Source organism: Phragmites australis, chromosome 18, assembly GCF_958298935.1.
Source record: "Phragmites australis chromosome 18, lpPhrAust1.1, whole genome shotgun sequence".
NCBI classification, from domain to species: Eukaryota; Viridiplantae; Streptophyta; class Magnoliopsida; order Poales; family Poaceae; genus Phragmites; species Phragmites australis.
The window spans coordinates 3,506,577-3,520,435 of record NC_084938.1 but is presented as its reverse complement, the minus strand read 5'-3'; the positions used below and the strand labels follow the sequence as shown (position 1 = coordinate 3,520,435).

Here is a 13,859-nt window from a genome sequence, read left to right as displayed (position 1 = left end):
GACAACTTCAACTTCCCATAGTAGTATAGCAAGTAGCATGGCAGCGTCGTTGGGGGTACCAGTCCCCATGTGGCTTCACCACTAGTTAGGGCATGTTTGGACTCTGCCCAGCCTAGTCCTGCCCTGCCCTGCCAAGTTGGTGATGTGCTAAATACTTGGCAGATGTTTTCCGTGCTGGACGAGCCAAAATTGGGACTAGATGAGCCAAAACTTAGTTTGACTCCAAATAACAGCCAACAACTGAGTCTGGACAAGCAAATATTTGGCTGCTTCTATCCAAACTTACCCTTATATTTCCCAGAGGAGCACCAAAGCAAAGGGTATTTAGGTCCAGGGCAGCACCGTAAATATGTAGGAAAAACTCGACGTAGCTTCTAATAAATGGGCGCAAGCCCCCGCTTGGAGACTTCGCACCACCCAAAGCGGCCTCGAGGACAAACACCAAGAAACGCACACACCCTTCTCTTCCTCCCCATTGCGTGATTTCGTCGCTTGCGTGCGCATTTGCACCGGGTCCAATCCATCCCCGCGCAGTAGCTGCCCCTGATCTTGCGACCCGCTGCCCGGCGCAGATCGGCGGGCCCTCGGAAGGCTCGCGCTCTGAGAAGGTCCGTGCTTTATCCGAACCCCGGTTCTGTTCTCGATTCAGTGTTGATTCTTGCTGATCCTGGGCTCAGTCCTAGCTTGTTTGTTGGTTCTGTGGGATAAATTTTGGTTCTTTATTTGGTGGTGTGTAATTGCGTAGAACTGTAATGGTTTTAGGGGGTTTTGGATGGAAACTGAGGGATGATTTGGTCAAGGATTGATGGGAATATGGGATAAGGTGCTTTTTTCTGTCCCTGAATCGGGAGACGTCAGATGTGATATCATAGTTGTTGAATTGGAAATAGGATGGTTTAGGTCCTCTGATTGGACTTGTGAAATCTTTGCAAGGGCATTGGAGCCAATATGTCAAAATCAGCTTTTTACCTGCATCCACTTGGAAACTTCGTTCCTGTGCAGGTTTTAAAAAGTCTTAGTTGATTGGTTACTACGGAATGCAGTTGGACTAATATTAGGGGTCAACAGGAGCACTAATTTGATAAAATTTTGATTAGTTCGAGATCTTGGAGATACAAAATGAGTAATTTGTGCATGATCAAAGTCAGAGATGCTGTGTCCTTTGTTATTATAGGGATCACGATCAACGACTTTCTGCTTTTCAGTGCTTTAGGGGATTTCTTGCACCTGTGTTCACTGAATCAGATTACTAAAAAATTGGATTGGTTTCCTTCCTAAAATACGCTGAGACGCTTTGGATCGTTCGATGCATCAATTTCCCCCAACGTCTAAGTTCAACTGAAATATTAGTACAAGCTTGCATTGTATCAGTGGGTTTTAATCCTTTTCGCACCATGAGTGCATATTGTTGTTACCAATTAAGGGGTGTATAGCTTCGCTTGTGTATCTCAATTCTCAGTATGCAATTGATGTACTACTTTTGCCCATTGTCTTAACTACATCCTTCTTTGATGCTTTCAGGTGGTGATCACTCCTGCATCAAGAAGTGTATTTCTGCTCGGGCGCTAAGTGCACTGTGACCTTTACAAGCAATCTTGTGTTCTCATGGCTCAGTCTCATGGGATGATGAGTAGGAAACCTCCAGGTTTTCGGTTATTTGGAGGTGCCAATTCGCTAAGAACATACCAGACACTAGTCCTGGTCCTCACATTCTTTGCATACACTTGCTTTCATATGGCCCGGAAGATCACAAGCATTGTTAAGAGTGCACTTGATCCCCAGACAAAGGTTGGGTTTTCTCACTGGGGACGATTGCACACACGCAACACTCTTAACATTGGTTGGTTGCCATTTAACACTGTTGATGGATCAGCATTGCTTGGTGAGATTGATGTTGCATTCCTTGCTGTGTATTCTATCGGGATGTTCTTCGCGGGACATCTTGGTGACCGCATGGATTTAAGGATCTTCTTGACAATTGGCATGCTTGGGACTGCCGTATTCACTACCCTCTTTGGTGCTGGATATTGGCTGAATATCCACAGCTTCTACTATTTCTTGGTTATTCAGATGATTTCTGGTCTGTTTCAATCTATTGGATGGCCTTCAGTAGTTGCAGTTGTTGGAAACTGGTTTGGGAAGAGCAAGAGGGGGCTAATCATGGGAATATGGAATGCACATACTTCTATCGGGAACATAGCCGGTTCATTGCTTGCTGCATTCCTGCTGAAGTTTGGCTGGGGATGGTCATTTGCCATCCCTAGCCTTATCATGGCTTTTGTTGGGTTGATAGTATTTATTTTCTTGCCGGTTAATCCTGAAGTAATGGAAATAGGCATTGACGGTGGGGAAATAAACTGTGAGAAGGATACTGTGAAGGAGCCCCTTTTGGAACCAGGCCAAGAAGTGAAACATCAGGCAGTAGGTTTCTTAGAGGCGTGGAGGATTCCTGGAGTTGCACCATTTGCTCTTTGCCTCTTCTTCTCCAAATTGGTTGCATATACCTTCTTGTATTGGTTACCATTCTACATCACCCATACACGTAAGTGTTCTTGTTCAACCTTCAAACCTTTGTGACATCGTTTTCCATTGATGTGCAGTAGCTATTGGCATCCTTTTCTTTCGATAACTGGAACTGCCCTCCAAAGTTTTCTTCCTAATGGACCTTTACTTTTTTCAGCTATTGGCAGTGAGTACCTCTCCGATGCTATGGCTGGCAGCTTATCAACAGTCTTTGATGTTGGTGGCGTGTTGGGAGGAGTGATTGCCGGTCACATCTCCGATCGCTTAAATGCACGAGCAGTCACAGCAGCTAGCTTCATGTATTGTGCGATACCTGCCCTATTCTTGTACCGCACATATGGAAGCATGTCGATAATGTGGAACATTTGCCTCATGTTCATCACTGGCATGTTTGTGAATGGCCCTTATGCCCTGATCACAACTGCAGTGTCAGCTGACCTTGGCACCCATAGCTCATTGAACGGCAATTCTCGAGCTCTGGCCACTGTGACAGCAATCATTGACGGGACAGGGTCTGTTGGTGCTGCCATCGGGCCGTTGCTGACTGGATACATCTCATCTCAGAGCTGGAGTGCTGTGTTCACAATGTTGATGGCAGCAGCTCTGCTTGCTGGGCTCCTCTTGACACAGCTTGTATGCGCCGAGCTAAGAGGAAAGATGGCCCCCAATGTGAGCAAGAACGCCACTGATGCACAAGGTAGCTACTCAGATGAAGTGTAAGTGCAATCTGGTTGTGCTTGAGATAGGTTGATGCACTATGGATTAGAGTTCTGTAGTTCCAGAAAGTGCCTGGCAAGAAGTTGCAGTTCCCGCTTCTCACCACCTTTCTTAATCACTTCTGATCTGAGACCGAAAAAAAAGGCAAAGAGATGTAGCTGCTGAGTGACTTGCTCAGTGCAGCTTCAGATAGTATTTTTCTTCTCTTCAAGTATAGAGGCAGCAGAAGATAGAAGTGTGTGCTTAGATTAGTTTTCAGCTTTAGAAGATAGAGATGAATACACCTTAAAAGTTGCAGAGCCCAAGGCTCTTTTTAGGCGCCTTGTAAATATATTGGGCCTGTGTTGGTTGCATTACTAGATATGTAAAGCTTGTATGTTATTGTTGTTTTGATTAGTGTAGATAAAAGGGAACTCCCTTCGTACAAGATGATACTGGATTGGCCGACTCTGCATTTGCTGGGAATGTTGGCCTCCTTTGTTACATGTAAACAGTATGCGGAGGAAATTACGAAATTTTTTAATTGAGGTTTCAGGAAAGTGTTGTTGATTCAGCAAACATTAATGTTCATGTTTCTTTCAGTTCTCAGTTTCTCCTTGAAATATAATCAGTAATCATCAGTTTGTATCCATCAAATTTACAATGTTTTGTTATTTGCTGGACTATATGCAAAATTTTGAAATTTCTAAGCACTCATTTGCTGGACTGATGAAGTGCAATACATGTATCATATTCTCTTAACTGAAAAGAGCTGAGACATTTTCTGGGTATTTACCACCAGATTCCAGTTGCACATGGGATTAAGGCAATACAATCAATTGCACCATCAGCAGCACCATCTTTGTATCAACTTGAATTGCATTGATGACAAGGCACAGGGAGAATAATCGTTCAAAAATTGTTTGTGGTAGATATTTTCTTCCTAAACAAGGAAAATCACTTTGTTCCTCCAGATATAGGAACCGTAGATCACTTTGTCACAAACCAGATTTCTGCACCATGCTCAGCACATATGTAACATTACAAGACAATTTCGCACCGACAAGACACTGAACAAAAAGAACTAGTGCGTTTTTGAAGTTACAGCATCAGCAAAGCGCACGACTCACCCAACGAAATTAACAAAAGAAAAAAGCTTAAACTGGCTCATCATTTCTCACAAACTCCTATATTGACAAAACAGAAATGAGAACTTCACGACATCTGATATGGATGGTCTTTTCTGAATCCCCAAACATAACTTGCAAGAATGAAGTCCAGTTGCCTTTGATATGGCCAAAGGAAACAGACTGAAAGAATTATGACTTCATCAAATAGCCCAGGAAGATGCCGATGAAAGCAACAATTATAACAACTATGAAGGAGAACCCTCTTCCGCGCCTCTTGCTGATTTCCCGTCTCACCAAATCCTGCCACATGAATAGAAACAAATGACAACAATGAACCCCAAATTCTCAACAAAAATGTAGGCCGGTAAAAGAATTGTTCGTGATACAGGTCTGTGTTTTTCGTAACCTTAATCCTAGAATAGTACTTTATGTGCACTATATCTTTTAGGATAGTCAAGATAACATAAAGCCTCATTGCATGCCACTGTGCGTAACTCTTAAGCTTTGAAGAAGACTACCTTAGCATCCCGTTTTGTATTGGATTCATTAGTGCACCACAAATTATTAAATCTCATGCTCGTGTTCTTACCACAAAAAAGAAGAGTTCAGATTGTCATGCAAAGGCCTAAAAGACCACTAGAATACACGACTTGTTACATGGGGTGTTCTGTGAGTGAAATTATTAATCACAGTCATCACCGAGAGATTACAAACCCCGAGGTCAGGAATGCACTTTCTTTTTTCTAAGAGGACCCCAGAAGACAGAAACCCTTAGATTCAGCTTCTTGTGCTGGGCTCAGGTTACATCCCACGTATTCTCATTAGTTCAGCTACCTTCTTCTAAGAATCATACTAGTTATTCTGGGTTTATAGCATACAGAATGGCATTCCTATAATAAGGGCAGATGTCGTTTCTCAGAAGTAAAAATTCTTGATATTCCAGAAGTCTGGGATCAGACAAATTGTTCTTTGGGTAGTTCTCTGTGCAATGTTTCCGTTTTACTTAGTGGATCATAGACACAAAATATGAAATTGCGTATAATAATGCTCTTAACCAGATATAGGATCTGATTTAAGATTCAAAACAGAAAATTATAAATTCATCAACTGCTTAGAGAAATAACTCAACACATAAAGTTTAAGTTTAATAGAAGAAAGGAAACTACTTTGATCTTTCAAAATACAAAAAATAAAGAGGGGCTAATGATTTTGAAAATGTATACTGTAGGTGGTGGCATCAGCAAGGGGTGCAAGAAATGTTATGGAACTAGTATTGAGCTGGTAAGCTTACAGTAGCATCAGCAAGCAACAAGAACGGTCGGTGATAAAAGATTGATCATGGAGTATTAACAAAAAGGAATAAATTCCAAATGGCCATTTCAGAAAGTTATATGAAAAATGGGTTAAAGATATCACCTAATGGGTGGTTTGTGCTAGATACGCTCCCTAAACTTACAATATTTGCATACGAAGCTACATTACAATAGGCTAGAAAGATAAAATGCAATGCTGCACTCACAAGTTCCTGTCTAAGTCTATGATTCTGTTGAATTGCAGAGTTCTTTTCTTCGGTCAACTTGGAAATCAAAGCTCCAGCCTGCAATGCAAACACTCAAGACCATAAGAGACAAAACTAGAGGAAACAAGCGGAGCACAAAAGATGCCAGCTATCAATTAAAAATGGTAGACAATAAAAGAATTTTGGCTGAATCAAATCATCAGTGGATTCATTATGAAACCTCATACTATCAGGAAAAAAAACTGACCTCGAAAGATTTTTCTTGTGGCTCAATGCGTTCTCTCAGTGCCTGCAATAGTGCAATTATCTCAGAATCAAAACAAATTACCATCCCATCAAGAAAACGGGTAGGTAAAGATTCAACAGTCACAGTAACTAACTCTGGTGAATCCGCCAGCAGAACCATCTCCGTTTTCTGATTCAGAAACCCTAGATGGCGAACCTTCTTCTGATTCCTCCGGCACCGGAGAAGGTGGCTGTGGAGGAGCAACATAGGTCACTCGCAACTTGACCTCTTCCATCTTACTCCCAGACTCTTTTGTAAACTGTCAAGCCATCACCACAATCAATACACAATTTTAGTATACTGTGCCACTAAAGTCAATTTTGAAAAAGATTACAGCTCCAAGAAAATAATTCCTGCAATGATGCCCTTATCCTTGTATATGTAGTGCTCAACAGATTCTTAATAAAACATATTACAAAAACAAAACATTACCATATCTCCTGTGACATCCTTCACAGTTATACCAGGGGGTGCAACGACGCTCTGGACTAGGAACTTATCTTTGCACTGCATGTCAGCCGGGGCCTCCCTCTGTGCTTGCATTGTCACTGCAACAGTACAGATAAATACATAAAAAGCACTTAACAGAGGTTGGTTTGGCCATATACAAATCACTGGTGTAAATTTCTAAATGCCAAGAGTCACAAACCAACAACATCACAAGTAGACCGTGGCAAGACAACCCCTGTGTTGGGCCGCACCGAATACTTCTTTGGGCTTGTAGTTTTCACCTGAAACAAATAAAATTGATATAAGCAACAAAACCTCCTTGAATCCATGCTTTTCTTTTCCAGATTGGAAGACAGACACAGCATTACAAATAGCTTTAATAATTCCAGGATTCCAGGAGCTTTATCAAGCAGCTAAACAACACAAAGGCTTCACACTAACCATTGTGAGTTGTGACAATGTCAAGAGAAACAAAGAAATAACATCATCGCAAATTTCAACAGGTAACTAAATCACAATGCCCAACCAAACGACAACTTTTTTTGAATGGGACACTTAACTACAATTTAACGTTCGGGTACCATAGGAAAACAATGACCCCTCCAACCTCCAAGTATCAAACCTTCATACAGATATTAGAAAACTAATATTGCCAAGTGATGAACAACATAGCAATATAAATGCACTACAGAAGAAATAAATAATCTAAGGTGATTGAATCGTGCAAATCGCCCTTTAATGTACGCAAACGTCCAATTTATAGGCATAGCGTTGCAGAACTGTCTGAAAGATCCCTTTTTTTTTACAGCTACCAGGTCAAATTCGATGATGCGATTCATGGAAAAACGGATTACTAAGAATGCCATCCACAAATCCAACAAGCAACACAACAGCCCCAAAGAACGAGGTATCAATCCGTTTCCACGGTTCTAAGATCATTCACATGGGAAATATCACCTAAAAAAATTCTGCGAAGGACAAACGGACCTTGAATGCGATGTAGTCGTCGCTGAGATTCGACAGCTGCATGGAGCACGAGATCTGCTTCTTCAGCTCAACTGCTCACCAAGAACAAATCAACAAGGTCACGAACCAATCGTTCCACGCCGGCAGGAAGGAAAAAGAAAAAAAAGATCTTTTCGAAAGACAAAGAAAAGAATAAACCGGGGGGAAGGGGAGAGGCGTACAGGGGAAGCGGAGCTCCAGGGGGTCGATGCGGAGGAGCTCGCCGGCGGTGGCTGGAGCGGTGGCGGCCATTGCCGGATCAAAGAAATGGAGAGAGAAAGGGGGCGAGGAGCGAGAAGGGGAAGATCTCGGGGCGGTGGGTGAGGAGAGCGAATGGAAGGGGTAGCGGTGTGACGGGGCAAGAAAAGAGTTTGTTTCTGGTTTCCCAGTAAAAATCCAGAAATATGCAATAAACTCATCGTATTTATTAAAATAAATAATATATATGTATTTACAAATTTATTATCTGTATTCGATACCTCAAATATAAAAAAAAATATTCCACTAGCTAAGACAAAAAAAGATAGGTTAGACATGTGTTCAGCATTTGAGTTGACGAATATGATATTGTTCACCATATTTATCACTCTGTGTGCCGAATATGATACATAGTGCCGTATTTGACATATCAGCTGTTGAATACAGGCTAGCTGTGTCGTTTCGTCGCTTACGTTGTGTTTTGTCGTGTGTCATTTTGGAGCTGAATAAAGTACAGTAGCACAAATTTATTTTATTAGGATATGAGCAAATAAATAAATAAAGTAATTTGATAAGTGAGTGCGTGTCATTTAATATTTTTTCTCTGTGTAGAATGCAGTACCTACTGGAGATAGTGAGGCTGAATAGAGTGTAGTAGCATAACTTTGTTTTATCATAGCACGAGCGAATAAATAAAGAAAGGAATTGGATGAGTTAGTTTGTGTAAATTTATTTGAACGCAATTTTAGCAACATTTTATTATTCATTTAATGTATTTGTATGTATAAGTAACTTTTTAGTGAAGCAGTGTTGGGATAATATAAATTTTAATTTGTCGAATAATAATAGTTGTGAAATATGATTATCATATAACTCGATACAGAAGTTATATACGCTCATAAATATTACATAGGATATGAAGTTTTTGTTGTTGTGCGAATGGACCATAACCATAAAGAGATGACGACAACAAATATCGGTATGTACGGTATGCCTAAAGACTAATTTAATAGTATGCCGCTGCTAAACCAAACATGCCTTAAGGAATGAAAGTAGATTGGGTTACAATATATACTCTCTACTGAGTGCATTTAGGATATTTGTCCTTTCGCAGGGTATCGGGACCCTCCGCTTTAGCGCAACGGGCCCTCTCCCGCTTCCTTTCCCTTTCTGCTTCGCATGCCTCAGCTGTGGCATGCTTCTTCGCTGCCTTCCTCATACGCTCCTCATTCTGACATTTGAGCTGTAGTTCCTTCTACTATTGCTCATACTCCCGACGTTCATACGCTTCTCTCCTCCACCACATGCTCATATCGACCCATCGCTTCCGGTACGTATTTTGCTCCATGTCCAGCCATTCCATGAAGTCACAGATAGGTGGAGGATATTGAACAAATAAAACAAGAGTGGTGATTAGTAAGACAATGCATGAAATCGTACGGATAGTGCCATATTAATGATATATGTCGCTATATCGGTGGGTACTCGTATGGTCCATATCAAGATTTGTCGTACTGATGGTTGACACACATGAAAAAGCATATGTCATATGTGTAGGAGATGTTCTAGTACTCGTGAAGTCTACAAGGTCCGCAACAAAAGTACATCGGTGGTTCGACACCCTAGGAATGAAAATCTCCTAATGTTTCTTGTGTGAGCTTGATGGAGCTGAGGAAGACATTGTAGTTGAGAGAGCTGAGGAATGAGTGGTTTATCCATATATGAGGGTGGGTTATTTATGGTGGCTGGAGGCTAGTGCATGGACTAAGTGCACGGGCTTAGCTGGGGGCTGAAGTATAAAATTCCCTGTGAAAGCTGAAAAAGTTGTGGCGTTGATGCTTGGCAAATATTCCCTGTGAAAGATGTTGCTTGGTGTGGTTATTTCATTCTGCAAAAGTTCAACAATGAGTTATTGTTGTTTCTGTATGGAAGCATAGAATCCTATGAAAGTATTCCCTATAAAAATTATTGATTTTGAATAGGTGCAAAAGTAACATCTATCCCTTTGATCTTAATCCAAAGTCAAAGCCTGTTTTAAGCATTCATCCTAAAGCAAGCACAACCCGAGGTTGAATGGTTCATACAATCACATGGTTGATGCTAAAGCTGCAATTAATGCTAGTCACTGAGATGCTGGTGATACAACCCTAGTCTATGCCAATCTTCAATGTACTCGTGCTACAACATTAGTCACAAGAGAACACTAGCATAAGCATTGACATGTCCAAAATATGAGTTCACAAATACTTTTCATATGTTAGAAAAAATTGTGCTTAGATAGTACGTTAATATAATAAACTTACCATCACATTAATTAGATCTAAAGTTCACAAATAATTTATAACATAGTATGTTAATATAAAACACTAACCACATACTCATCGAACTGAACTAATAAAATAGAAAAGTAAACAAAATAAATAGTCATGTCAGATATTTGCATAGTGCATAGTCTATAGATGTTGAATACTTAAATCATCTCAAGATGGCGAAGAAAAGTGGCGACACAAATTAGCGGAAGAATAATAGTTGTGCCAACCAATACTATTAGAGTAAGATAGTTGTCATCTCTGAGATGGTAATTGGAAGTTGTAAGGATATGTACCAGCAAATTCACCATAATTTTCAGGATCATCAATGTCCTTCGGAGATGGAGGCCTTGGAAGGAGGGGTCATTGTGGCATGAAATTGTCATCATCATCATCATCTTGAACTATCACGGTAGTAGCATATCATATTTCCTTGTCGGTTATACGCCATCTCGATGTAGTGCGTGAACATCTTATTGCAGTGATCATTAAACCTTCTCTTGTACTGCTGCCAGAACGTTGAGGCATTGGGGGGCATGAAACCATTATCCTCATCATCCTTGCCATTTTCTGGATGAGTAGTAGATGGCGCCTCTGTACCCCTTAGGTTCGCTAACTGTCATCGTCTTCTACACGAACCAAGCATGACACCCCTACCGAAGAGTATATACATTACCAAGAAGTTTGTGATATCTTTGTTGATCAACTATGTGTCTTTCGAAAATGCCTAAAATAAAAGAGCATTTGAATCAATGAAAAAAAGATAAGTAGGGTGAGCATATATGAAATTACGAACCAGAATGTAGAATGCATACTGGTCATGCAATATCACTATCGTTCTTTACTTCCTAGAGAAACCTAGAATAGAAGGATGGTCGGTCAGTTCACACACCCTGAGATACGTTTGACGCTGCTCGTGCAAGAGGGTCCTAAGGTCCTCGGTGGTTACATGTTGGAGCGAAGCAGTTAACGCAGAACAGAAGAGTCTTTCACAAAATTTGGCCACAACTTGAATTAGGTTGTTCTACTTGAAGGGATCATCCTTTTTTCATGCACAACCTGCAAGGAGGCATTAAGTGTTATATAGATCATTGTAGGTGTCTATAAAAAGTCTGTACTTGAAGATCTCGTCGTAGATTTATTGATCCTTCATTGCAATATTATAGCTCTTCATGAAAGCACGAATCCCTGATTAATTAAGAAACATTAAACAAGTATTAAATGTCATAATTAATATGTGACTAAGTTTAATAAATAACTAACAAATAAAGTTATGTGCCAGAACTATTTGACAAACATTATATAAATTAAAAATAATTAAATTAACAATAAATAAATAATACATAATAGAAATGACTATGATAGTAAGGTCAAAAATATATGCATCATTAATAAGTACAAGTGTATCGAACAATTGCACTAGCGACTCAACGACGATGACACACACAATCCCTAGGAGTGTACGCGTCTAGCGAGTATGTGGCCCTCATCCCAGTGGCCTACGCTGGCCCCTGCCATGTATTCCCTTGCTCGTCATCATTATCGTCCTACCCTGTAGGATCCTCATCGAACGTGTATCCCACCCCACTAACTCTACCCTGCATGTACCATGAAGAATGATCCTCATGCAGCAGTATGGACACTCCTAGAACGTGCTCCGATGGAGTCCAGTGTGCCGAAGGCTCGCCCTGCTGGTACCACTGTAAACCCCTAGGTGCATCAGGATATTAGGGATATTGTGCGCTGAGGAGCTCAGTGAAGCTAGCGGCCTGCATTGCAGCAGCCCAGACAAAACCATGTGTGCCGCTACAGTCAGGCGTCTGCTGCGTGCAATCAATGACGTCCTCATGACGAGGTGATGCTACAGGCAGAGGTGTCAGTGTAGTCTGAGAAGGTTGTGCCCACTTCAGGGTATGTGAACCCAGTGTACACTGCTCGGTTGCAGGAGCCTGAGTGTACTCCTCATGATGCATTGAAGCTGAACGTGTCTCTCGTGACTGTACCCAAACAGGTTCATCACAGGCACTAGACAAGTGCCTGCTGTGGGTCATACCCCCTCCAATGCAAGGCACAACCACTTAGACCACATATAGCGGACAGGAGAGGGACCCTCTCATTCTCATATAGTCATGGAGAGGGTTTCGATCCCTGCACGTTGGTGATCCGCTTGCTTCCCCACAAGCTTGCTCTGCTTTCGTATGTATCTTGTATGTCTCTTCAGTCTGTATAAGATGATGGTCATGTCGGTAATACGGAGGTTTAACCAATAAAAATCGTTATAAGTACCGCATTACTTACCACAACATAAAGAAGGCGGGCATAATCCTCGGGAAAAGGTTTGGGGTCGACTCTACAAGTCCCCTAAGTAAGGTGGTATCCATGCAGATGGTACCATAAAAGGTACTCTAAGTACGCGGTGTCATTGTATTGTCCAGCAGGAATGACGACATCCATCACGGCTGACTTTGTCCACCACTGTAGGTGCTCGGCATTCACGGATGCCCAGTTTCGCATGCCTCCACCCCTATGCGCTCCTCATGTTCGTGGCATAAATAGTTATAATTTATTAATATGGATCACTTAAGATACTAATGCTACCTACAACAACACACTTGTGCACCCGACCGACATCTTGTGGGGGAGGTACTGGCACCACATGGTGGTACCTAAACTATCTCTGTACACGTTTAGAAGAAGATACTTCCACATCGTTCATGTACAACAAAAAGCTCTGGTCATCCATAAGTCTGAGTCACGCTAATAATATGATGCGATGAGCCCTCCAGTCACAATTTCGGTCACTCATGCCATACACCATGGGTCTCACTCCACGAGATCGGCGCTAAGGACATCTAAATCACTGATCACCCAGGAGTAGCTATCATGGTCTTACTTTTGACTCTATCTCAGCCTGACATGCATCCATCGATACCCTATCGTATGCCTCATATCATCTGTAATGCCATCGGAGATAGGGACTGGATAGTAGCTCTTAAGCACCAAGGCCGACAAACAGGGATTGTGGGGCTCCGCCGCCACCAAGGTCTTTGTCTCGGCCGCCGCATCCGCCGGCCCCCTCTCGGCCGCCGCGTCCGCCGACCCCAGCAAGGCCGTCGCATCCGTCGGCCCCAGCATCGCCGCCGCGTCCACTGGCTCCGGCTCTGCTGCCGCGCCCGTCGGCCCCGGCACCGCCACCGCGTCCGTCGGCCCCGTCTCCGCCGCCGTGTCCGCTGGCCCCGTCTCCGCCGTCGCGCTGGCCAGCCCTGGCTCCGCCAGTGTGCTCGGCTCGGGCGCGCTCGGCTCGGGGGCTGGCGTTGGCCTCGGCGCCTTCGGTCGCCCCTGGCCTTCAGCGGCGCCCGTGGGTGGCCTGCAGAAGAAGGACAAAGATCAAAATCGAAATCCAGAACTTGGTTCGGGCAAAGCACGCCCAAGAAAGATTGAAGGACAAGACTTACGCGTTTGTGTGTCTTCGGTACTGCCATCGTGCTGTCGGAATCCTGAACTCCGGGCTCGATGGCGCCGGCCCGGAGTCCACCCTCCTCCTCTTCCGCTGGGGGTTCTGCGGGGCCACCGCGTGGTCTCCGGGTGCTGGATCGGGCCCAATCCGAACAAGGCGCGGTTCCAGAACCGCAAATGCCGCCCCCGCCGATGGCGACGGCGACTCCGGCACAGGAGTGAAGAGCCGGGGGCGCTTCCCCCAGTCCTCCGGCGCCGGCGCCGCTCCGCTGCCGGCGGTGCCTCCT

At 43.1% G+C, this 13,859-nt stretch overlaps 2 protein-coding genes across 2 annotated transcripts; one reads left to right on the top strand and one right to left on the bottom strand.

Annotated features, from left to right (window-relative positions):
• The first annotated feature begins 397 nt into the window (after positions 1–397).
• LOC133898480 (putative glycerol-3-phosphate transporter 1) lies at positions 398–3,779 on the top strand. Its single transcript, XM_062339196.1, has 3 exons — positions 398–608; positions 1,522–2,542; positions 2,681–3,779. Exons 2-3 carry the CDS (start codon positions 1,606–1,608, stop codon positions 3,241–3,243), a joined length of 1,500 nt encoding a protein of 499 aa, XP_062195180.1. The 5' UTR covers positions 398–608; positions 1,522–1,605; the 3' UTR covers positions 3,244–3,779.
• Positions 3,780–4,196: 417 nt separating this feature from the next.
• Positions 4,197–7,983, bottom strand: LOC133898481 (vesicle-associated protein 1-2-like). The gene is made up of 8 exons (XM_062339197.1): positions 7,792–7,983; positions 7,592–7,662; positions 6,804–6,885; positions 6,587–6,702; positions 6,249–6,413; positions 6,116–6,157; positions 5,869–5,946; positions 4,197–4,649 (listed from the first exon to the last, which is right to left on the bottom strand). The coding sequence occupies exons 1-8, from the start codon at positions 7,859–7,861 to the stop codon at positions 4,539–4,541; spliced, it is 735 nt and encodes a 244-aa protein (XP_062195181.1). The 5' UTR covers positions 7,862–7,983; the 3' UTR covers positions 4,197–4,538.
• Positions 7,984–13,859: the final 5,876 nt, after the last annotated feature.

Excerpts from the sequence above, each read along its gene's own strand:
- LOC133898480 (XM_062339196.1), top strand. The coding sequence starts at position 1,606 with ATGGCTCAGTCTCATGGGATGATGAGTAGGAAACCTCCAGGTTTTCGG. Across the intron at positions 2,543-2,680 it reads ATTCTACATCACCCATACAC|CTATTGGCAGTGAGTACCTC; the intron begins GTAAGTGTTCTT and ends TACTTTTTTCAG.
- LOC133898481 (XM_062339197.1), bottom strand. The coding sequence starts at position 7,861 with ATGGCCGCCACCGCTCCAGCCACCGCCGGCGAGCTCCTCCGCATCGAC. Across the intron at positions 6,703-6,803 it reads GTCTACTTGTGATGTTGTTG|TGACAATGCAAGCACAGAGG; the intron begins GTTTGTGACTCT and ends GTACTGTTGCAG. Across the intron at positions 6,158-6,248 it reads CTGCTGGCGGATTCACCAGA|GCACTGAGAGAACGCATTGA; the intron begins GTTAGTTACTGT and ends GCACTATTGCAG.